Consider the following 25,649-nt stretch of genomic DNA (forward strand, 5'->3'; position numbering starts at 1 on the left):
GTATTAATGCCTTATTAAACTATTATTAGCTCTAAAGCAGTAAACTCCAGAAGTCACTTCACACTAACTAGAACCTGCAGGAATAACTGCTGCCAATTATACAGTAATAGGCTGTGAATTTATGTGATCTAATTATGTCCTAATACCGGTCATAAAGAATGAAGCTTAACTGAAGCTGAATAAATAGTTTAAAATGTGGGCTTTATTTGACTGTAATAAGCCCCCAATATGTGTTCCTTAAAATAAAGTGGTACCCCAAATTTCAGCTCGCTGAGTCGTCAGTCTTGTCAGCATCCATGAGCCAATAAGAATGCTGATTGGCTGTCCAAATTACCTTCTCTATGCATATTATTGTTGTCAGGGGTTCTTGAATAGTCTGTAAACACACCCACTTCCAGCACCTCACACTCATTTCTGGTTTAAGCCACACCCACTTTGGGGTTGTTTACTACAATTTGGGTTAATTTACTAGAAGGTGGGTTCAGAAATCAAGGTGTTTGTATTAAATTGTGTTTATTTGTTAATGGAACCGTAAGTAAGGCTACGTTCACATTACCAGGTTGAAGTGGCACAAATCCGATTTTCTGCCCTAATGTGACTCAGATCTGATGTTTTCAGAGCTGTGTGGACACAAATCTGATCTTCTCAAATCCGACCTGAGTCACTTTCATATGTGGTCCTAGATCGGATACATATCTGATTCGTGGCCATGCGAATCAGACGCTCAGATCGGAATTCATGTGCTTTTTTTCCACTGCGCTGCGCCATCATTCAGCGTTACCATGGCAGCAGCGCCAAACAGACGTTAAGGCTTGTAAACAGAGGAAAAGCAGCTCATCTCACCTTTTTCTCCTTCGTCTCACTCTAATAATGAAGCTGAGAGCTGATCAGAGTTAATGATCTTCTCAGTGAAGCTCGTTCTGCTCGTTAGTTTGTGCTGATGATGAACGTGATTCATTCACGTGACGTTACTGAGTAGGATGAGCTCATGAGGGTCATTTTAGGACGCCGGTTCGTCACATTAATGACAGATTTGAGTCACTCACCTAAACGAGTGTGAACCATCCTGTCAGAGAGATCGGATTTGAGCAAAAAATCGGATTTGAACAGTGAGGCTTGTAATATGAACGCAGCTGAAGTGTTACATTCAGTTGGACTCAATACAGCAGAAAAACTGAGGCGTAAAACAGAGAAACAAATAAAAGTTTCTCTGTTTTTCAGCCTCGCTTTGCACAGAACTCCTCTCAAAACGTTTTGAAGTCTTTGTTGATTAGTATTTATGAATGCTGCCCCCTACTGGATTAGACCGTAAACATGCTAAAGCTGGATGTTTTGGGGGCCAGGTTATGTCAGTCAGCTAATTCAGTTAAGATCTTTTTCCATAATAAAAGTTAATGTATTATTTTTCTTTCTTTGTTTATCTTTTCCTCTGTTCTCTGTCTCTCCCCATGTACGCAGAATACTAGAAGTGGCTCGCTGTTCACAACTCACAGATGTGGGTTTCACCACACTGGCACGGGTGAGTTATACGTTATTCAGTCAGACGGGGGGATAAGTTTAAGGCCATTTTCACGCTTGTCCTGAATGCTTGAGTCCGCACCCAGGCCTGATTCTGGGCTCGTTTGGGGGAGGGGCTGGTTTGCTTTCACACACAAGAATTACATCCGATTGATTGCGTAATTCCAGAAGTCACTTTCTGCCTATTTCAACCTCAGATTCTTGTTCTTTGCTCATTTTCTGTGAAGAACATATAAAATAACCCATTTTCAGTGTCTTCACTCTGTTCACCCCCCACACTTATTACACGTGTGGTGTTGGGCTGAACCTGCGGGGAGTAAAAGTGTGGAGGTGCTGTGTCCTTCACTCTGTTCTCCTCCTACATGGCCTGCTGTTAGTGTGTGTGTGTCTGTGTGTATATGTGTTTGTGTATATGAGTGTGTGTGTTGGGCTGCTGACTGGCTATAGCTGCTAAAGGAGAACCCTGGAACGCTGGACACTTGTGATATTTTTAACATCTGGTATTTTTACATTAATTGTTATGGCTGTATTGGTTTAATACACATTAATGCAGTGGGTCCAGCAGACCACTGAGTAACACACACACCAACACCACACAAGGGTGAAGGTGTTCCATCTCCTCTGCTGTCCACTGCACTCCTCTCCGCCATCACTAAACTTGATAATTTGAAGCGGTCACGTCACAAAATTAACCAATCCTGCAGGAGCGAGAGCTTCCACACGGCCAGTGGACCTACCAGAGTTGGCTGGAAACAAACCCCAGACCACCCATTTCGGGGGGGACCAGAGCTCGGTTCTCTGTTCCACTCCCGGGCTCAGAAACAGCTTTCACACTTGACCAAACGTACAGAACTCAGAGAGCGAGCTGTCCTGGGTCCGGCAAAAAAGCTCTAGTGTGAAAACACTCTTAGTTGCATGTACTTGCGATGGAAATTTCAGTCAAAGTTATTCTAAAGTTTTTAAGTCATTGAAAAAACCTACACACCCCAAAACAAAGAAGTAGTAGTGTTTGTCTACAGGCCACCACACTGGATTCATCAGGCAAACAAAAAATACAAAACAGAGAAAAAATTACAGGAGAGGGTCGCGGTATATTTGTTCGTTCTTGCCTGATGTTATTTTTTGCCTTTAATCTTCACTCCCTCTCGTTTTCACTCGTTTGCAGAATTGTCATGAGCTGGAGAAGATGGATCTGGAGGAATGTGTACAGGTGAGTTCATGTTGAGGTTCAATTTGTTGAAGATGTCTAGATAGAAATGCACTTTCTGTGCTGGAGCTGATCAAGTTCAGTCATTCACAGTGTTTTCTACTATTCAGACAATAACAATATGATATCAGTTATATATCAAAAAAGTAAATAAATTATTATAATAGCAGTAATAATGACAATAACAAATCAACTCCACAGGAGTATTTCAAATACTATTATTATTATTGCTACTGTTTTGTTTGCCATTTTCCTTCTTTTTCTTCTCATTATTATTATTATTATTATTATTATAGCAATATTTATTAACCCTTCAAAGTTAAAAAATAACACAAGGCTAACTTAAAACATACCTTTGCAACTATAAATGGACGGATGACATGGTGAAATGTAATACAATGAAGTTTATGATATGTGATGCATCACAATATTTATTTTTTCTGACATGTGATCAGTTAGAACAGACAAATTAGTGCCTCATTTAGGGAATACTATCAAAAACTATGAATCCAATCACTGTTCAGTGTTTCACACACTGTGCTGCACTAAATCCAATTCTGCAGGACTAATCAAGCTCTTTTCTTATTTATTCTTAAATACTGATGATATATACTTAGAGAAGTTTATTGTGCCATATTTTTATGTAATTTATCATGATAATGATAAATATTGTTATATTGCCCAGCTCTAGTATAAATACTGCCGTACAGCTTCTTCAGTCCTCTTGTACAAAGCAGTTTTTAGTCGTTCTCTCCTGCAGAGTTAAGTTTGTCACAGTAAGTTGAGCCTACTGGATTCGTTCTTCTTCGTCAGTGATCTTAAATCTCTTTTCTCCAAAAGAGTAAAAATGGAAACCCTCACAAATCGCAAATCTGTCTCACCTTGTAGAAACAAAATAAAATGTCTCTGTGATGCTTCATGCACGCGGCACACGTCCAACAGTGCGCTCGCTCTGTATGCAATCATGGAAATATACAATGCTGTGCAGATTACTGTAGGAGCTGCGCTCGGCAATGCAGTTTCGTGTAAAATACCCTTTAAATGAGTTTATAAGATTTATTTAAGCTGGTTGTGGTTGTGGTTGTGGTAAGCTGTCGTGTTTAGTTTGTCTCAGGGGCAGCACAGCGTATTTAATATCATGAGAGGGCGTTGTACCGGTGTTCACTTTTATACTGATATACCCCCCACCCCATTAACTCACTTAATATACTATTTGTTGCCCACACTAAATAACCACAGTTTAAAACAAAACCGACTCTTTCTCTCTGATGTGTCTCTTTCTTCCTCCAGATTACAGACGCCACCCTCATCCAGTTGTCCATACACTGCCCTCGGCTCCAGGTTCTGGTAAGAAATGAAAACTCTTAAGCTTCCTCTAAACATGACAGGTAAAATACTGCTGCCAGTAAAGTTTTGTTTCCGTAGGTTTTCAGTATATTCTCTAATGTAAAAACAGATTATGTGTATGCAACAGTTTCATATTACCAAGTTGTTATATTAAGTACTGATACACTAAAAGAAGGAAACATGAGGAAATCTAGGGTTAGGGTTACCTAACCTCAAGTGTAGTTGATCAGACAAGAAATGTTTGTTTTTGTGCCATTGGTCTCTGTCATTGGTGTAACAACAGGCTGTCGGCATCATTGGAGTAACCACAGACTTCACCTGTCATTGGTGTAACAACAGGCTGCCTCTGTCATTGGTGTAACAACAGGCTGCCTCTGTCATTGGTGTAACTGCCGAGTTTATCTCTGTGTCACTGGTGTAACCACAGGCTGTCTTTTTCATTGGAGTAACCACAGACTTTGTCTGTCATTGGTGTAACAACAGACTGCCTCTGTCATTGGTGTATCAGGCTGTCTCTGTCATTGGTGTAACCACCGAGTTTGTCTCTGTGTCACTGGTGTAACCACAGGCTGTCTCTTTCGTTGGAGTAACCACAGACTTCGCCTGTCATTGGTGTAACAACAGGCTGCCTCTGTCATTGGTGTAACTGCCGAGTTTATCTCTGTGTCACTGGTGTAACCACAGGCTGTCTCTTTCATTGGAGTAACCACAGACTTTGTCTGTCATTGGTGTAACAACAGACTGCCTCTGTCATTGGTGTATCAGGCTGTCTCTGTCATTTATGTAACCACCGAGTTTGTCTCTGTGTCACTGGTGTAACCACAGGCTGTCTCTTTCATTGGAGTAACCACAGACTTTGTCTGTCATTGGTGTAACAACAGACTGCCTCTGTCATTGGTGTATCAGGCCGTTTCTGTCATTGGTGTAACCACCGAGTTTGTCTCTGTGTCACTGGTGTAACCACAGGCTGTCTCTGTCATTGGAGTAACTGCAGAGTTTGTCTCAGTCATTGGTGTAACAACAGGACATTTCTGTCATTGGAGTAACTGCAGAGTTTGTCTCTGTCATTGGTGTAACAACAGGACATTTCTGTCATTGGAGTAACTGCAGAGTTTGTCTCAGTCATTGGTGTAACAACAGGCTGTCTCTGTCTCTTGGTGTAACAGCAGAGTTTGTCTCTGTCATTTATGTAACAACAGGACAGGCTGCCTGTCATTGGGGTGACCACAGAGTTGGTCTCTGTGTCACTGGTGTAACAATGGGCTGTTTCTGTCATTGGTGTAACCACAAGCTGTCAGGCTGTCTGTGTTGTTGGGATAACCCCACAGTTTGTCTCCGTCACTGGCATAATGCCAGAGTTTGTGTCTGTCATTGGAATAACTAGTTTGTTTTTGAGTCATTGGTGATGTTTTATTGCTGTAACCTCAGAATTTCTCTCCGTCACTGACATAACCAGAGTTTGTCTCTGTGTCACCGGGGCAACCCCAGAGGTTGTTTCTGTGACATTGGTGTAGCCATGTAAGTTTCTGTCATTGGCGCAACCCCAGGGTTTATTTCTGTGTTATAAGCACAGAGGTTGTCCGTCACTGTCATAAACTCAGAGTTTGTCTCGGTCATTGGCATAACCAGAGACTGCCTCTGTGTCATTGTTGTAACTCTAGAGTCTGTCCCATTGTGAGTTGATCACGGATGATGGGATCCGTCACCTGGGCAGTGGTCCGTGTGCTCATGACCGTCTGGAGGTGATCGAGCTGGACAACTGCCCGTTAATCACAGACGCTTCCCTGGAGCACCTTAAAACCTGCCACAGCCTCGACCGCATCGAACTCTACGACTGCCAACAGATCACTCGCGCTGGCATCAAACGACTGAGGGTGAGTCGGCACACACGCACCACGCCGCCTTCCCCAGCTCCTGGAAGAAAACCAGCCTGCAGTTTGTGTCTAACACTTACATGATCACGACAAGCTCTTCAGAGGGTGGTCTCATGTCTTTACACACGTTGAGATGTTTATTCCTGTGGTGATAAATGTGTTACAAGCTTACCGGACAAAAAATTAGTTGCATGCATCATTTCTTCTCTAATACTTGGTTACGCGTCCCCTTGACGTAATAACAGCACTAGTCCTGTAAGGTAAAGATTACTCTGGTCTCTATTGAGCTCCTGTCCATTCTAGTCATCTGGTTTTAGCCACAGTTCCTGTGTTCCTGTTTCTGCGTTTCGCCTGCTGTTCTGCATTGAGAACTGAGACTGAGATCTGGAGATTTTGCTGGTCCGTCAAACTTTCACAGTGTTGTTGTCTGTTGAAGTTAGTGGAAGGGTGGACTAGAATGGACAGGAACTGAATGGACAGGAACTGAAGAGACTGGTGTGATCTCTACCTGACAGGATTGCTGCTATAATTATGGCAACATTTGGAAGTTTTAAGTGTATATATAATATAATAATATAATAATGTATTAATTTGTCCAGGGAGCTTACACACACACACACACACACACACACACACACACACACACACACATACATGCATACATACACACACACACAAATATCTAAATAAATACAGCGTTTTTTAACTGTTAATAGAAGTTGAAGTAATTTTGACACATTTCTGTTGGTGTGTATATATATATATATATATATATATATATATATATATATATATATATATATATATATATATATATATATATACACACACACATACACGCTGTCATTAAAGTAAAAAGGGGGTACACCACCAAATACTAAAATTCTGCAATTTATGTTAAAATTTTAAAGATTCCACTTCTTACTCAAATTATTATGTTGATGGTATAATTTGTAATGAAAAACTTTTTCATGAATGAGAGAGAGAGAGCATAGAAGCCTTTTCATTAGTGATCTCAGACTTTTAGACTCCTGTGTGCATGTGTGTGTGCGTGTGCGTGCGTGTGTGTGCGCACGTGTGCGTGTGTTTTAGAACGTTGGGGATGTGATGTGTAAATACACAAATGTATGATGTTCTTCAGTGAACACGCTGCGTGATGTTTTCTGTTGTGTGAATGTGCTGCTGTATTGGATAGTTTCCACTTCTGGAAGACACTGATTAGAATAAACTTTAAACAGGCTTGAAAAGGGTTTAATAGCTTGAACAGTCTTGTTTTATCATATTTGGTGATGAATTTCTTCACACAGTAGTGAAAAGAAAGTGATTTCTTTTTTTCTTTAAGTAGTTTAATACAGTCGTGAGACATTAATGCTGTTGTCCAGTCACTGTGTTTTCATGTTCTTAATAATCCGATAATTGCAGAAAATCACATTATCTCAGTAATCCGATCAACACGTTTACATGCACTTCAGTAATCAGATAATGGGGAAACTCTGGGTTTACATGAGTCAGACAATAATCGGATTTCTGCTTTACAACTAGCCAATAGACTCATAGAGGAAGATGTGATGTAAACGTAACATAAAACCTGATATTTTACTTTGTGCAACTTTACTTAAAAATGAACAAACGTCATCTAGAAGATGAAGAATATTTAAATACTTAATTTTGTGTTTGGTTTCAGCGTCACTCCAAAGTGTTTTGCTGCGTCTCGCGGCGACGCTGCTCGCTTATTTCTGTTACCGCAGTCTGTTTTCGCACATGCTCAGACTGAGAAATCTGAAAGAAATCAGAGTAAGAGTTTACATGCACTGAGAAATCTGATTACTGAGCTAAAATCCAGCCTTTTTATCAGATTTCTAGATCGGAGTATGGTGTTTACATGACCATTTGGATAATCGGATAACTGCAGAAATCTGATTATGGTCAGGTTATTGAGTGCATGTAAAAACACTCACTCCGGTGCTTTTTACCTAAACACTTTTCTTTCTCCTTTTTTTCTCTATCCAGACTCACTTACCCAACATTAAAGTCCACGCCTACTTTGCACCAGTGACTCCGCCCCCCTCTGTAGGCGGGAGCCGTCAGAGGTTTTGCCGCTGCTGCATTCTGCTATGATGAAGCTCCGCCTCCTTCAACCCAAGCCCCTGTCCTTCAGCCCCTTTACCCAGTAGCACATGTTGGTGGATCACCTGATAGAGAGAGCTAGACTGAGACAGACAGAGAGAGAGACACTTACTCTGATGTAGTCCGTGTTCTGTTAAAATGGGCAAAGCTGGTGAGTTTGTCACTTAAATGAATGAAACTAGCATTTTTCAAATTGTAAAGAAAATGAATAGATCTCAAAATGAAATATTTATAAGCTCTTTTTTCCTAATTAATTAAAATTATTATTATTTTTCATCTTAAATGGGACCACTATTCCTGAATACACGTTAGTGGCTGTTTTTTCCTTTAAACCACTATTTAACTTGGACAAGCCACCACTAATAAAATAATAACAATAATAATAATAATTCAGTTATTTAAGTTATCTGAGTGGTTTGATGTAAAATGGCTCACTGTGTTGCTCCAAAAATGACTTGAACTATTTTGCCTCAGCGCCCTGCATATTATGCATCCCTCCACCATTAATGGAGTTTAAGTTCTCTAAACTATCATAAAACAGTGTCTCAGTCATCAGGCAGTGAATTCATAACCATTTCATGTAGGAACTTTCTGTGAGGGAGCTTTTAGAGGTGGACGTCTGGTTCCTATCAGCACCACTGTGAACAGTTCTGACTCGGTAAGTTTCTCTAGAACAGAGCGTTTCACACCAAACAACTCTAAACGACTCTGTTTACATCTTAACTGTGATTTAATTACGCAGAAATTTTGAGACATTGGAGTTGAAATTAGAGCAAAGCCTGGATGGCTAAAACAACACACGAGTGTCAACCATGAGTAATGTAGCTCGATTACTGAGGAGCGTCTTTGCACGGCTCTTTGGAACAACTAACCAACAGGAATCAACACAGACACCTCTCTCTCTCTCTCTCTCTCTCTCTCTCTCTCTCTCTCTCTCTCTCTCTCTCTCTCTCTCTCTCAGTCTCTCTAAAGCTGGATTGCTCAGTCGAACTAAAAGAGGACTATTTTTCTAAAGCATTAACAGACGTATTGCTGGTGATCGGAGTTGATGCCAAAAGATGCATGTTACAAATCTAGTTTTTTAAAAACAATCTACAGACAAGTCTTTATGCGGAACTTTCCACGGGAGGGGCCTGGCCACCGCCGGCCAATGAGCAACAAGCAAGGTCAGCCTGGCTTACGGCCGGCCGATAGGATTTAGCTGGATGATGACATCATGGACTGCTCCTCCGGAAAGACTGGGGCATTACTGAGTGGACGGCTGGAGGGCGAATGTGTGCAGAAGGAAAATCGGCGAGCTTCTCACGGATGGAGGCGTTCCCTCACCTGCGGAATGTGGCCCATGGATTTGACGTTCAACCTGAACGGATGGACATAAAACAAACAAACAAACAAACAAACCGAAAAAAAGGAAACTACACGTGTTGTCCTGGACTGCTAATTGACTGAAATCTCTCGACAAGAGAAAACAGACTGACCGAAAAAAACAAGACAACCAAGAAAAATCAAAGGTGTATTTTGTTGTCGTCGTTGTCGTCAGTGTCGATTTATTTCTGTTTTCTTTTTCCTTTTTCTTGTCAGGTTTGTTTCTTTTACTGTTTATCTGATTTGCAGGTTTGCATCACTGAGTGTTTTAGACAGGTAGCTTGTCTGGAGTGCTCTAGCAACGAAGCCCATTTTACACCAGACGCGTTAGCTGTGCGGAAACGCTCACCAGTTTTGTTTCGTTTGTTTTAGATTTTTACCCAATTTTCTCACCGATGTAGTCACGTCTGATTCCCACCCTCTGGCTGTCACACAGTGCTACCAGGCTGGGAGGGTGAAGGCTAGCATAAGCTTCTTCTGATACATATGCACTTGGTGGTGAGCGCTAACTGCTAGTTCTATTATGCTAGCTAGCAGGTGAAAGCGTATCCATGTTCCCAGGGCCTTATATTCCTTCAGCTCCTAATATAATACCCCGTACTTCAATCATATGCATTAAGAAAACCTCTAAAAGGCTTATCATGGGTCATCAGTGGTCATACATGAGACAGTAATTAGCCAATTTGTTAATATGAATGCACTTGCCCTCGTCTAGACTAGCTTCAGTGAGCTAATTAGCTAGCTAAACAAACTTCATAATGCAATTTTTTAGTATAGATAAACATTGTAAACAACTGGTTTGCTTTAGGTTTACAAAAAGTGCCATAGTGCACTGCATCATGAGACCCTGTGAACTTAGTGATGATCCCCTAACAGACTAGTATTACTAAATGACCATCCTGCCCATCCAGAGAGACCGAGAAGGATTTTTGTGTCTTAGAATCCCAGACAAAGATGGCTGTGGCATCACCTGCGATCGACCTCACCATCTCCCGACAGCAAGGCCATTGCATAGATGGTTGCACCACTAAGCTCCTATGCTCATGGTTGATACTGGCCATGTGTGTCATGCAGTGCCACAGTGCAAAAATAAGCTTTAAGTCTATTTTTGACGCTTGCCGTGTGCAGCATGCTAGCTTTTTTTTTCTAGCTAGAAACAGCACAAAATTCAGTATTCTTCTTATATTGTGCAATCTAGGTCCATAACCAAACCAGACGCTAGGGTCGCCACCTGTCCAGGAACTTTCCTGCATTGTCCTGGATTTTGCTTGCCTGAAACTCCATTTCTGGACTTGAAATGTTTCAGAATCCAAGTATTTTCATATGTTAGCAATTCCTAAAGGTTTACACTGCTTCTTTTTATCCAATCAAACCATTTCTTTACCAAGAATGGGGTTCAGATTACCCTCAACGTGGAGATTTTCGGAAAGGAGCGCTTAGAAGATCGGGGTCTGTAGCTGGACTGATACCTATTCACCGTAGACTGCATGATGAGCACAGCTACCCATCCACTGAATTGAGCAGCAAATCAAGCACCGGATCGAGCGTCCCGGGGTCTTATAGGGCTGAGGTGGCAACCCTCGCAGACGGCGATGTTTTAATTTGAAGCAGCATTAAACTAAACCAAACACGTGGAAAAGAAAACGCTCTGTACAGCGCACGGCAGTCGCATCCGGTGCAAACTCGCAGCTTCTGGTGTAAAATCGGCAAAAGTAAAGACAGATACTTGTGCAGAATGCTTTATTTTGGCCCCATGCAGGAGAAAGTGTGCGTTCTATGATTGCTCTTGTGTTCTTCGTTTATCTGGAACATCAGGATAACTCACGTACTGCTAATCTACACACACACACACACACACACACTGATTCCGCCTTTCCTCTTTTCTCTCTGTGCTTTTACAGTAACTGGCTGGAGTTTAGCATTGTGGCTATTTAGCTCACGCTCACTACGTCACCGGCTCTGTTTCAGTTCACAGTAGAAGGTTTACAGCGCGGCTTTGTTTGCCGTTTCAGACAGACCTTATTGCATCAAAGCTAACAGGCTAATTCACTTCATTCACACAGCGCCATTTTGCTAATGTTGCTGCACATGGGAGGGGGAATGGTAGCTGACCTGTAAACGTTCTGCCCACTATAGCTGATATTTTGCACGGTGATTTAATCAGCTAGCTAAGCTACAGTTGAGTAGTCAAGCTAATGTTTCTCAGCCAGCTTCGCTAAGTTAGCTGATGTTGCTCCTGACCGACTTGCCCCATCCAGGCTCTGTGTTCCTTAGTAGCTACTGGTGCTCGGTTTACAGAACGTTAGCTAAAACCTCATTCAAGAAAATGAGAAAGTGTAGCACGATAAATTATCTGCATTGTTCTGCTACGGTGTTAGTTTACTTACATTTGAGTCTCCAAAGATGCTACAAAGATGGTTCTTCAAAGGTTCTTTAGTAAAGACAGTGGTTTTATACAGAACCGTGAACACTCAAGGAACAATCTGCATGCTTAAGTGGTTCTTTGCATGGTGAAATGGTTCTTCAGGTTGATGGAGAATGTGTTGTATATGGTTCTATAAAAACGTCTCCCTTCCAAAAGGGGTTCTGCTGTTGTCACAGCTTGAGCCATGTTTTTTAGAACCATTTACAACACAATCTCCATCAATCTGAAGAACTATTTCACCATGCAAAGAACCACTTAATCATGCAAAGGGTTCTTTGAGTGTTTATGGTTCTATATGGGACTGTTGTCTTTACTGAACTAACCCTTGAAGAACCGTCTCTGAGTGTATCATTATGAGCTGGTTAGCTTCTTGCTAACAGTAGAGTTAACATGTGTTTTTCTCACGTTTACCTTGAAAACGCAAAGTAAAGTCCAGCTTTCTGTTTCAGCAGCACAGCATCTCCGAGACGAGGTGAACGTGTGCGCTAACCGTTAGCTAGCTAGCTAACTCGCGAAGCTTGTTGACAGATGTTAGCCTGTCTAGCTAACTGCAGCTCTGCTAGCTAAATGAGTGAACAAATATCTCCCCAAATCTCTCCAGACTTCTCTTATTTATTGTTTTTATTTATGTTCTCCAGCTGATGGTTTATGTTATTGTTTACGTTTGTATGATATTCACCCTGCGCTGCAGCGAGACGTAGCATCTCCCGGCCTGAGCGTGACGAGAGCGGCGTTCACTGCAAAAAATGGTATCTTGACAAGTGAAGTTATCTTAATTCTAGTCGATTTGTCTAAAATTTCTTATTTTGAGATGGCTGTGCAGTGAATATAAGATTATCTAGCTCATTTCTAGGCTTTTTTCTGCTTGTTTTAAGGGATTTTATTGGGTAAAATGATCTCACTGTAGTGGCAGATGATTTTGCTGGTTTTCTTAAAAGAAGCTAAATTATCTGCCAGCATAGTGAGATCATTTTACTTAACAAAACCCCTTTAAACAAGTAAAACATGCCTAGAAATAAGCTAGATAATCTCATTATAAGCTTACATCGAACTCAACAGGAGAAATATTGGATAGATCAACTAGATTTAAGATGGTTTTACTTGACTGTTATGCTGTTCTTTGCAGTGTGTCTGGCGCCTGTGTGGATTAGGCTGATGCTGCGTTCATGACCAAGTGGGACCTCAGTAGCCCATTTGAACGTCCCTCCGTCTTGTACCTCCCACTCAGTCAAAAACCTGTTGCTAATTCATGATTTGATTTCAGCGAGACGTGATATCGTGTTTTTAGCGCTTTAAACTTTACGCTTTGGAGTTTGCATTTGTTTATGACATGCCATTCTGTGGAAGATTTGTGTTCAGACTGCTCACTTTCGTGTCATTTCTTTGGCACAATATTAACGCAAAGGTACCACAACCTTCATCCACTTTTACAATAAACAAAGCACTAACCAATCAGCTCTTTAATTCAGATGTAAACACTTTTTGTTCCCACACAGCAGAATTCAAGCAGCTTATAGGTGGGAATCTCCCTGCTGGAAAAAAAACATAGAAACCATTAAAAGTCTCTACTGGTTCTTGCTGGGGTCCCATAGTCTCTAATGGTATTCTGTGTATCACAGTGTAAAGGACTCTAATGGTTTAACAGGTGTTCTGACTCCAGATGCATTTGATGGTTTCCTAATGGAATCTGAAGGTGTCCTTAGGAAACTAGTGGCCTCTAATGGTAACAATTAAGCCAATTCCCACTAGAAAGCAAAAGCATCAGGTTTTAATCCTAATGGTCTCTTTTTAGCAGGATAGGAGATTCCAAGTTGGAGAATTCCAAGATCCGGCTGTCGTCATGAATGCAGCATGAGGCTAATATAGTTCACGCGCGCACACACACATGCACACTCACGCACACACATGCGCACACACACACACACACACTTACACACTTCCGCGCACACACAGTGATGTCGCTCTGGCTGATACTCCCACAGTGCCACAGTACAAACTGATTACAGACCTCCACACATCCATCTGTGCACCTCTCTCTCTCTCTCTCTCTCTCTCTCTCTCTCTCTCTCTCTCTCTCTCTCTCCTGTGTTGCTCAAGCACACTCACCCATCCTTAGCCGTGTATCTGTAAACAGTGCGGTCTGTTCAGTGCACAGTTAGTGTCAGTGTGCGCGTGTATGTGCATATGTATGTATGTATGTATGTATGAGTGAGTTTTGGGGGGGGCAGAGGGAGTGGGGGGGGTGTCTGGGGTTCCGGGGGTTTCCGGGGGGTCCGGGGCTCGTGCACTCTGGTAGATTTTGATCCTGGGATTTTACTTCAGTTTTGACAATGACTAGTTGTTGCTGCAATTACAGACAATTACTGTAAATCTCCTCCCTTCTTTTCTTTGACTTTTTTATTTTTACAATTAACCCATATAAATGAATATGTATGTATGAATAAATATATAACTATATATTATTAAGAGATGTGTTTTTCTGTTTTTTGTTTTTTTTGTATTGAGCAAATCCTTAATTGAGTAGCCATCATTTATTATTATTATTATTATTATTATTGTTGTTGTTGTTGTTATTATAAGCACCAGAAACACAAGAGTTGTATGCAAAACTTTGACCACCCTGGTCAAATTTATGATTTCGTAAATGAAAATAAGTGAACACCTCTTCTACAGAGAACACACCTAAATATGACATTTTTCTGCGATTTTTACACAAGAAATTCTCTTTATTTGAGAAAAAAATTTAATAAAACAATATAAATGTGCTGAAGCTCTTGCGCAGGCCACACACTGTTTGTTTTTTTTCCTCCCAGTGTGTTAAATTCAGTAAACAAACAGTAATTGTGTATTAAATGTGCAGAGTCTCTGTGAAGGACGTGTTATTTACCCTCAACTTATTTACACTCAGAAAATCAACCTGGACTTTGACTCGGGCGATTAAATGAAGGTCTGAGCTCTTTTTATACAAAAACAACATTTGTTACCAGCAAGTTTGTGACAGGAAAAATTAATCATGGCAGAAAATTAAAGTGAATTTGACCGGTCAGTGAATAAACTGCCTGCTGTATTACCAGCTCAGATCAGTGAGAACAGAAAAGTGTCATTTCTGCTGTAACTGCAGTGAAACTACTAGAGGTTCTCGGCGCTTCTGCACACAGAGCAACACTGCAGCTCTGAGAGAGACTGTAATGAGCCGCAGTGACCACAAGAGGGCGCTGCCTCCTCTCTGAAAGTTAACTCCTATCAGCATTCACTGAGATAAGCAGCTGGAGATCAGAGCATTTTAACATCTTACACTCTTAAAAAAGATGGTTCTGCAATGGTTCTATTTAGAACCATGAGTTCTAAGTGGTGAAATGGTTCTTCAGATTGATGGAGAATGTGTTGTAGATGGTTTTATGTGGAACCTTTTTGAAAGGGGTTCTATATAGCACTAAAAAGAGTTCTTCTGTTTTAGGCATGATATTGTAACAATAGCAGAACTCTTTTTGGTGCTATATAGAACCATATACAGCCCATTCTCCATCTATCTGAAGAACCATTTCACCATACAGAGAACCATTTAATCATGCAAATGGTTCTATGTAAAAGCCAAGGTTCTAAATAGAATGATTCCCTTTCCTAAAGAACCTTTGAAGAACTGTCTTCTTTAAGACTGTAGACTGTAGCAGTACAGCGATTGAAAGGCTGTTATTTTGTACTGAGTGTCGCCTTCTATAATGAAATCAGGTACAATTTTGCATTATAAATTATATTAATTATTCAATAATAATAATGATAATACACACTCACACTAATAATAATAATGATAATACACACACTAATAATAATAATACACAATTACACTAATAATAATAATGATAATACACTAATAATAATAATAATACACACACTAATAATAATAATACACAATTACACTAATAATAATAATGATAATACACACTTACACTAATAATGATTACACACACTTATAATAATAATACACACTAATAATAATGATAATACACACTCTAATAATAATAATGATAATACTTACACTAATAATAATGATAATACACACACTAATAATAATAATGATAATACACACTAATAATAATGATAACACACACTAATAATAATGATAATAGTCAAGTCAAATTTATTTGTATAGCGCTTTTTACAACTGATGTTGTCACAAAGCAGCTTCACAGAAATCCATTAAGGACAAAGTTTCAACATGAAATGTAAATCCTCCAGCTGAGCAAGCCAGGAAAAACTCCCTCAGAGCTGAGGAAGAAACCTTGGGAGGAACCAAGGCTCACAAGGGGGGACCCATCCTCCTCTGGTCAAACTACCTACAAAATTATTATACTCCTAATATTAATAGTAGTAGTAGTAATAGTTAGGAGTCCACTTCAGTGTAGGGTGGGCAGCTAGTCCAAGGCAGGTGGCAGTAGCTGGGCAAGTGGCGGTGACTGGGGCGTGGGCAACTGGTCTGAAGCGGGTAACAGGAGAGCTTGACAGACAATCATCCATCAGTGTCCGGCCGGACAGGTGGGCAGTCGTTTACTCGGAAATAATACACACACTAATAATAATAATGATAATGATAATACACACTTACTCTAATAATAATAATGATAATACACACACTAATAATATTAATGAATAATAATGATACATTTCTTGTGTGTTATTAGTATGAGGAGAAGAGAGGGAGAAATGATAAAAGAGAAATAAACGTAAAAGAAAAGAGAGAAGCAGGGTGAAAGAAACAAGAAAGAGAGAAACAGTAAAAAAGGGAGAAAAATGAGAGGAAGAGTAAAGAGGGAGAGAAAGTATATAGAGAGAGTGAAGAGAGTAAAGAGAGAAAAGGGAGAGAGGAAGGGGAGAGACAGAGGAAGAGGGAAAAGGGAGAGGAAGAGGAGAGACAGAGGAAGAGGAGAGACAGAGGAAGAGAGTAAAGAGAGGAAAAGGAGAGACAGAGGAAGAGAGAGTAAAGAGAGAAAAGGGAGAGAGGAAAAGAAAGTATAGAGGGAGGGAGAGGGAGAGAAACAGTGGAGAGAAAGGAAAAGAAAGTAAAGAGGGAGAAAAACAGTGGAGAGAGAGGAAAATAAAGAGGGAGAAAAGAGTAGAGAGGAAGAGAAAGGGGAGAGAGAGAGGGAGAGGAACAGTAAATAGAGGGAGAAAGAGCAAAGGAGAGAGTGAGGGAGAGAGGGAGAAAGAGAAAGAAAAAGGAGAGAGAGGAAGAGAAAGAGTAAAGAGGGAGGGAGAGGAATAGTAAAAAGAGAGGAAGAGAAAGTGTAACGAGAGAGAGAGGAAGAGAAACAGTAAAGCGAGGCAGAGAGAGAGAGAGAGAGAGAGCGCGGTGTGCGGAGCAGCAGTGCAGTGCGGTCGGCGGAGTGGAGCGTGTGCGGAGCGGAGCTGAAACGGAGGGAGAGATGATGGAGAGCAGAGAGACGGAGGGAGAGACGCTGCAGCGCTCACCCAGCACACTCTCCATCACACACTCCTCTAAGGTGAGTTACTCACTCTCACACTGCTTTAACACAGCGCTCACCTGTTACACCGGCTCACTCTCACTCTCCGCTAACCAGTGAACACATTTAAAAGGGGAACTCCACAGATTTTACAAAATTCCCCCATAACTCAGTGTGTGAGATGTAGATCAGAGAGATTCAGAGTGGTTTGGTGTGAAATGGCTCAGATGTCTTTACAGTGGTGGTGATAGGAACCAGGGGGTCACCATGACTACAACACAAATATAGACATTTTATTTACTATCCAGAACCACCAGTGAACCTACACGAGTCTTCTGAGTTTATATGGAATGTTGATGATGGAAAATAGTGGAAAATCAGAAATAATAAGTTTTCTTTGGGGACTATTTTGCCTCATAACACCCTGCATATTATGTATCCCTCCACCATGAATGGAGTTTAAGGCCAAAACTATCATAAAACAGTGTCTCAGTCATCTGGCAGTGAATTCATAACCATTTCATGTAGGAACTTTCTGTGAGGGAGCTTTTAGAGGTGGACGTCTGGTTCCTATCACCACCACTGTGAACAGTTCTGACTCTGTAAGTTTCTCTAGAACAGAGTGTTTCACACCAAACCACTCTGAATGACTCTCTCTGAACAAATTTTGGAAATTCAGTGGACTTCCCCTTTAAATCTAGCTCCTCTCATTATGAGATTGCTGTACTGTTATTTGACCCACACTCTGTTCGAGCTCCTCCAGCGTTTCTTCTGAAATGAAGGTGTTAATAGTGAGTCTGTGCTGCAGTAACAGCCTCTACTCTTCTGGAAAAGCTTCTAGATGTTGGAACATTGCTGTGAGGATTTGATTGAGCATTAGTGAGGTCAGGTGCTGATGTTGGATGGTCAGTTCTGGATCACTCCAACTCATCCCAAAAGTACTGGATGGAGCTCCATCACTCCAGAGAACACAGTTCCACTGCTCCACAGCCCAGTGCTGGGGGGGGTTTATACCCCTCTAGCCCACGCTGGGCATTAGACATGGTGACCTTAGGCTCATGTGTAGCTGCTCCAGAGCGTCCCCTTCCATCGGTCAGTGCTTTTCTGTGGAGATTATACAATAGGAAAGTGTTAATTTCACTAATTAGCAGGGCTGTCTGGATGCTTTTGGACTTGTGGTGCATTTCTAGACATCTTTAACTTACTTTAGATAACCTGATCAAATGAAATGATCTTATTTTGTTGGCAAATAATCAATTAATCACTTACAACGAGTATAAATGTCTACAAATATGTTCGGTTCTCATTCATTAATATTCTTCCAGCACTCTGAGAAACATATCGCCTGATCTTAAAGAGCCTGTATTCTGCAATTTTCTCTATTTTACTGTGTCCACTCACAGTGTTTGTGTGGTTTTCTGTACCAAAAATAATCATAATTCACTTTTACATGATCAACATCTCTTTATCCCTTACACTCTTAAAAAAGATGGTTCTTCAAAGGTTCTTTATTAAAGACAATGGTTCTAGAACCATAAACGCTTTGCATGATTAAATGGTTGTTTGCATGGTGAAATGGTTCTTCAGATTGATGGAGAATGTGTCATATATGGTTCTATATAGCACCTAAAAGGGTTCTGCTATTGTTACGATGTCAAGTTTGTAACAATAGACAAACCCCTTTTTTCTGATTCTTTAAGGGTTCTTTAAAGAAAATGGTTCTATATAGAACCATGAACATGCAAAGAATGCTTTGCATGTTCATGGTTTGCAATTCTTCAAATTGATGGAGAATGTGCATGAATGTGGTGTAGATGGTTCTGTATAGAACCTTTTTAAAGAAGGGTTCTATATATATATATAGCACCCAAAAGGGTTCTTCAATTGTTAGAAGCTTTACACCGTAACATTAGAAGAACGCTTTTTGGTTCTATATAGAACTATCTACAGCACATTCTCCATCAGTCTGAAGAACGATTTCATGATGCAAAGAACCCTTTAATCATGCAAAGCATTTTTTGAGTGTTTGTGGTTCTATATAGAACCATTTTCTTTACTGAAGAGTGTAGAATTAAACCAGTCTGTTTTTGTTACTGTCTCTTTAAGAGTGCTATATGTAAATGAGCTCTGTTGTGATTGGATCATACTCTTGTATCATGCCTCACTCAAAAAGCAGACTGAAACACTCACAATAACGTCAGTGTTAGTGGGCGGGGCTAAGCAGAGCTGCAGGCTGAATAGGCAGATATATGTTTATGTGTTGGTTTTTGTGACATCACAAAATTTGAAATGGGGTAGTTTTTGCAGCGTGGTTTCCATTAATATCCTGTATGGACTCAGGAGTGGATGGTATGTTTTAAAACGTTTCTGTACTACATCAAACAGTTTTATTTTTAAACAAAAGGAAAATTCAGCTATTCTGTGATATGTCCCTTTAATGTCCTTTCAGAGGGCAGTCTATTCTTTACAGCGTTGTGATGTAAGCTTGATGAGAAATGGACTGATCTGAAGGCCGTTCGATTGAATTACCACTGAATATCTTCTACATTTATTGCTGGTGTTCCCATCTCAGTCCTCACTTTGTGCATATGTTAGTGCTCCCCCTCGTCCAGCTCACCTGACTCAGCTGATTAACTAATTAAGAAGCTCCTGGTGTGCTGGGTCAGGTGTGTCAGAGCGTTCTTCCACTGCACACTCAAAACCAAAGCTGACTCAGTGTACTCTTCTAGTTCTAGTTCATTTCCCTTCCTACTAAAAAAATAACATAGACCATCATGCATTTCATTTCACACTGCACTTTAGCAAGCGCACTAAACACCTATACCTGACACACCTATGTCCTGTCGTCATCACCTACGTGGACTCCGTCTGAAAACTTGTAGAGAGGAGAATTTCCACTCTGTGATGTCTTCTGGGTTCCTCAAACACTAGAGGGCGCTCCTGAGTGAGTCCAAAATGAATGGGTTCACATGGAGCATTTGAGTAAATTCATAGTTTATAAATGCTTAAACATTTTTAATGTACATTCATGATGTCAGTGAGCACGAACAACCAATGAGATGCTCTGCTCACCGACCAATCAGCACTCAGTAGCAGTAATACTAACTAATCAGCGCTCAGTAGCAGTAAAGCTAACCAATCAGCACTCAGTAGCAGTGATGCTAACCAATCAGCACTCAGTAGCAGTAATGCTAACCAATCAGCGCTCAGTAGCAGCAATGCTAACCAATCAGCTCTCAGTAGCAGCAATGCTAACCAATCAGCGCTCAGTAGCAGTAATGCTAACCAATCAGCGCTCAGTAGCAGTAATGCTAACTAATCAGCGCTCAGTAGCAGTAATGCTAACCAATCAGCACTCAGTAGCAGTAATGCTAACCAATCAGGGCTCAGTAGCAGTAATGCTAACCAATCAGCACTCAGTAGCAGCAATGCTAACCAATCAGCGCTCAGTAGCAGTAATGCTAACCAATCAGCGCTCAGTAGCAGTAATGCTAACCAATCAGCGCTCAGTAGCAGCAATGCTAACCAATCAGCTCTCAGTAGCAGCAATGCTAACCAATCAGCGCTCAGTAGCAGTAATGCTAACCAATCAGCGCTCAGTAGCAGTAATGCTAACCAATCAGCGCTCAGTAGCAGTAATGCTAACCAATCAGCGCTCAGTAGCAGCATTCTTCTACTGTCTAAAATTAAAGGAAAGTTCTGGTTCAGTGATTAGAAACTATTTTAGCTATTCATTTTTAGCCGTTTAGCTCCATTCACTCCCTTTCATTGAGGACTCGCTCGTGAGCGCCCTCTGGTGATTTGCAGGCCTGTTTTTGATATAACGGGGGAAACAGGAAGAGGCCAGACTCCTCATAAACCGGCTCTGGCTGTGTCTTCCTGTACTGAACACTGATTGGTTTGTAGAGGAGCGTCTGACGTCGGCGTGTGGTCAGTTTGGCAGGCAGCCTTTTCCATTTGAATGGAGAAAAATGAGGCCTGTGTTCAAGATTTGTGTAAGACTTTATTTAATCATCTAAAACATTTATCATCCAAACTCTGTTCTGTTCTAATACAATCAGATCCAGAGAGGCTTGTTCATACCTTCATTTGTTTCAATGAGCTTTTTACTGGAGTATAAGCCAAGTACACCGGTCAGACATAACATTATAACTACCTCCTTGTTTCTACGCTGATTGTCCATTTTATCAGCTCCACTTACTGTATAGGTGCACTTAACTCCAGCAGCACTGCTGTGTCTGATCCACTCACACCAGCACAACACACACTAACACACCACCACCACGTCAGTGTTACTGCAGTGCTGAGAATGATCCACCACCCAAATAGTACCTGCTCTGTGGGGGTCCATGGGGGTCCTGACCACTGAAGAACAGGGTAAAAGGGGTCTAACAAAGTATCAGAGAAACAGATGGACTACAGTCTGTAACTGTAGAACTACAAAGTGCACCTATATAGTAAGTGGAGCTGATAAAATGGACAATGAGTGTAGAAACAAGGAGGTGGTCATAATGTTATGCCTGATCGGTGTATATCGGATACTCACAGCTATACTCGGGATGCCTCTGAAAAACTTTACAATTTGCAATGGTTCTTCCATTGTCACAGCTTTCTTGTAAACCTAAAAACTTGCCAGATTTTCCCAAGAGATTGGTGGAAAGCGGGAATTGTTCCTCATTTCTCAAACCGAAGACGAAAGAGGAGATGTGTACGATTTCAGTTAATGTGAGGAAGAGCGCATTTCCAAACGAAGAATTGTTGAACCAAACATTTTGTTGCCATTGGAGCGTCAGCGCCGCTAAGTTAGCAGCGTGTCAGCGCTGGAGTAACCAGCCAACATAGGACCCTCCGAATACTAGGGAGCATTTTGCACACTGTCTCCGATGTGGACTGAATGAAGAATGAAGGGTTTCCGGCGTGATGGTGAGCCCTTAGTGAGTGTCCATTGGTCAGTTTCACACAGAATGTAGACGGACACACGAATCCACCAGCTCCACACAGTGAGAGGCAGATGACGTGTATCTCAGCCCCTCTTCATAGGCTCATAACTCCAGATGTGAGTCTCGTATGATCTCGTGATAAGATGGAATGGAAAGGGCGACTCTACAGATTCAGGAAGTGTTTGAACTGGATTTCTGAGCTGCATCATCACAAAGATACATAAACAGATATAGAAACTGAGAATTTGATGCACAGGCGAGTTTGTGGACCCCAGAGGGTTAATAACAATGACTGGGTTTCCATTCAAACATTTCGCAAATGATATGCGCATTTACAAAATCTTATATAAAGTTCCTTATATAAAGACGTGGGCTACCGTGATTAGGGGCTGCATCGAAAGAGCAAGATGGAGAGATTTAACTCGGTTTCTGCTTTGGGAGAATCATCTTTACAGCCATTTGCCGTCCTTTTATGGCCGTGTTGTTTACAGCTCAGAGACGCTGGGCAGGACGAGCGATGGCCACCTAATGAGGGCTGAAATCTCCGTGCCACCGTGCCGACGCCCCCCTCGCACCTGGGAACCAAACACACCACACAGTTCTGGATCTCATTGTGCAGAGACACTTTTAAACCAGCTTTGATCAGCGTTTTGGAACGTCGAAAACAACTATGGAAAAGCTCTGTGCCGCGATTGGACCATCTGTAGGGTCAATCATTTCTCACTTACGACTTAATATGTCATCGTTCATTCTAAAAAACGTTTTCCCATCAACCTTTTGCGCATTTCAGCTTTAGTGATGTTCTGACTTTTCCACTTTTTTAGCGATATTTGGATGTTTGTTCAACTTTCAGGCTTTTTTCATTCAGTGCACATTTTCAAATTTCACAAATTTCACTTTATTTTGCCAAGTATGTTACAGATACAAGGAATTAGTTTTGTTGACATGTGACACACTGAACAGACCAGACAAGCACACAAACTGTTAACAAGTATTTAACTAAGAGACAAGTAAAATAATAATACAATAAATAGAATAAATAATAATAAAGAGTTGATTTTAAAGGAGCTAAAAAGATGTGTGGATATTTGTACATATACAGGTCAGAGCAGACATATAATAACTATTATATACAGAATATTACAGAATGAAGATTTGCAAAATTTAACATCTGCACAGCTGTGTAAATAAGCATTATATTACAGAGGAGTTACTGTAATTCAGTGTCTGTGTTTACATGCAAACATTTTCTCCAATCTGATTAAATACATTCAGATTACAGATTAAGACTGAGGTGTTTATTCTCACTCTACTCAACAATCTGATGAAAATCTCTGTTTACATGCTCACTACAAGCAATCAGATCTAGAATTACAGGCATGCGTAGAGAACCACTTAGTGTAGACGTTACCATGACAACCAGCATCACGTGAGTCCAGTCAGAGTGAGATGAGCAGCAGTGAGCAGCGCTTGTGTTCTTAATCACTTTAAAATGATGTCAGACTCAGGAAAACGTTCTTCACATGTCCTTATTAAAGAAGGCCGAGAGGAAGACGTCGTGTTCTGAGACACATAAGCTGGACGTCCGTCCCACCGCCATCTTTTAAAGATCAGAGCATAAACTTCGTCTCCTCTGCAGACCAGTTTCTGCTCCGCCATGTTGAACGGTATAAACTCTCACTATGACGCGACGAACATGATCAGAACGGACTTAAACTTTCCGATAGGGAATGTAATCAGATACAGGCGTTTACACGGATATTATTCTTCTTTTTAAAAGATTATTTACAGGATTACCCACCTCGATCAGTCGGATAGAAACTGTGTTCCGAATGGCCTCAATCGGACTAGACCATTCTGATTGAGCTATTAGTTGGATTATTAATGGATTATTAGGCGGCATGTAAACGTGGCTAATGAGGAGGTTTGATGGTCAGTTTAAGTGTAAAGTGTAAGTGTCCACTGTGGTTAATGATCTACAGGTCTGGGTAAAAAGCTGTTAGCATGTCTGGCTGTGCTGGTTTTAATGGTCCAGAATCTTCTACCAGAGGGGCATGTCTGGAAGGGGTGACGTCCAGGATGAGAGGGGTCAGCTGTAATTTTGCCAGCGCTCTGCTGTTGTAGATGTTCTAAAGTGCTGGCAGATACATCCCATGATCCTCTCCACTGTCCTGATGATGTGCTGGAGTTTGGCTCATTCCTGTGAGGTGGAGGAACCAAACCAGAAGGTTCTGGATGATGTGAGGATGGACTGGATGATCGCTGTGTAGAACTGGATCATCAGACTCTGCGGCAGGTTGGCTTTATTCATCTGTCTCAGGAGGAACGTTCCCTGCTGAGCTCTCTTTGTGACGGAGGCCAAATGAAAATGTGATTCTTTCTTCACTGGTCGTTTCATCATCAGCTGGTTCTGCGTTCCTCTGTGAATCTGCTCTGTTTACAGTGTGGATCAGCAGTGCTGCAGCTTTAATATCTGCTCCTGCACAGTCTGAGGTTCCGCTAGAGCAGAGATCACAGTGAACCTCTGCCAGACGAAAACTGACATACAGGCATTACTTTCTGTATCTGACGTTGTTTGAAGAAAAATATATTCATATATGCATATCAGACATCATCTAATTAAATATGCATACATTTACATACTTGAAAAGACCAGAAATCTAGACTTTAGATGATGTTAGGATTAAAATGATTACGATCAATGTCAGAGAAAAGCTTTTACAGGACAGAACAAAAAGACAGAACTGGAAAACAATAATTAAGTTGTCAGCATTTAAATCAGGTTATTTTTTCAGGCTGCGTCCTTCTTCTGAATTTGCTCTGTATGAAGCATGATGGGCATCAGTAGAGCTTTTATCAAAGCTGCTTTTAGGATGTATGACTTCTGTTATTTAAACCTCATGCTGTGCAAACAGCTGATTAGGAATGAGCAAAAGGAGCCGTCTCAGACCGGAGAGACCGGAGAGTCCGCGCCTCCATTCACATCATAATACTGAAAGCAAGCTGTAACTTTCATATGTACATTGTAGAGTTTCTGCATGTTCGAGGTTCAGACTGACTCTGCTGATTCTGTGGTACTGTGGTGAGACTCCTCACTGAGTCTGAGTCGAGTCTCTGAGGTGGGAGTCTGAGTCATGGCTTGAGTCTCTGAGGTGTGAGTCTGAGTCAAGTCTTGACTCTGTGGTGTGAGTCTGGATTGAGTCTCGAGTCTCTGAGGTGCGAGTCTGAGTTTTGTCTCGAGTCTCTGAAGTGCGAGTCTGAGTCTTGTCTCGAGTCTCTGAGGTGCGAGTCTGAGTTGAGTCTTATGTCTCCAAGGTGGGAGTCTGAGTCTTGTCTCGAGTCTCTGAAGTGCGAGTCTGAGTCTTGTCTCGAGTCTCTGGATGCGAG

The 25,649-nt window shown here is 41.2% G+C and overlaps 2 protein-coding genes across 2 annotated transcripts in view; both read left to right on the forward strand.

Moving 5' to 3' along the window:
• fbxl20 (F-box and leucine-rich repeat protein 20) overlaps positions 1-8,541 on the forward strand; it is a 33,140-nt gene extending 24,599 nt beyond the window's left edge. The window contains exons 11-15 of the mRNA XM_036565860.1: positions 1,459-1,519; positions 2,684-2,728; positions 4,016-4,072; positions 5,734-5,946; positions 7,957-8,541. Coding sequence (XP_036421753.1) covers positions 1,459-1,519; positions 2,684-2,728; positions 4,016-4,072; positions 5,734-5,946; positions 7,957-8,064 — 484 coding nt within the window. The 3' untranslated portion in view covers positions 8,065-8,541. The remainder of the gene's footprint in view (positions 1-1,458; positions 1,520-2,683; positions 2,729-4,015; positions 4,073-5,733; positions 5,947-7,956) is intronic.
• An 8,647-nt stretch (positions 8,542-17,188) lies between these two features.
• Positions 17,189-25,649, forward strand: part of LOC118804995 (SH3 and cysteine-rich domain-containing protein 2-like) — a 39,279-nt gene continuing 30,818 nt past the window's right edge. The window contains exon 1 of the mRNA XM_036565587.1: positions 17,189-17,361. Coding sequence (XP_036421480.1) covers positions 17,284-17,361 — 78 coding nt within the window. The 5' untranslated portion in view covers positions 17,189-17,283. The remainder of the gene's footprint in view (positions 17,362-25,649) is intronic.

Source organism: Colossoma macropomum, unplaced genomic scaffold (genome assembly GCF_904425465.1).
Source record: "Colossoma macropomum unplaced genomic scaffold, Colossoma_macropomum, whole genome shotgun sequence".
Classification (NCBI taxonomy): domain Eukaryota; kingdom Metazoa; phylum Chordata; class Actinopteri; order Characiformes; family Serrasalmidae; genus Colossoma; species Colossoma macropomum.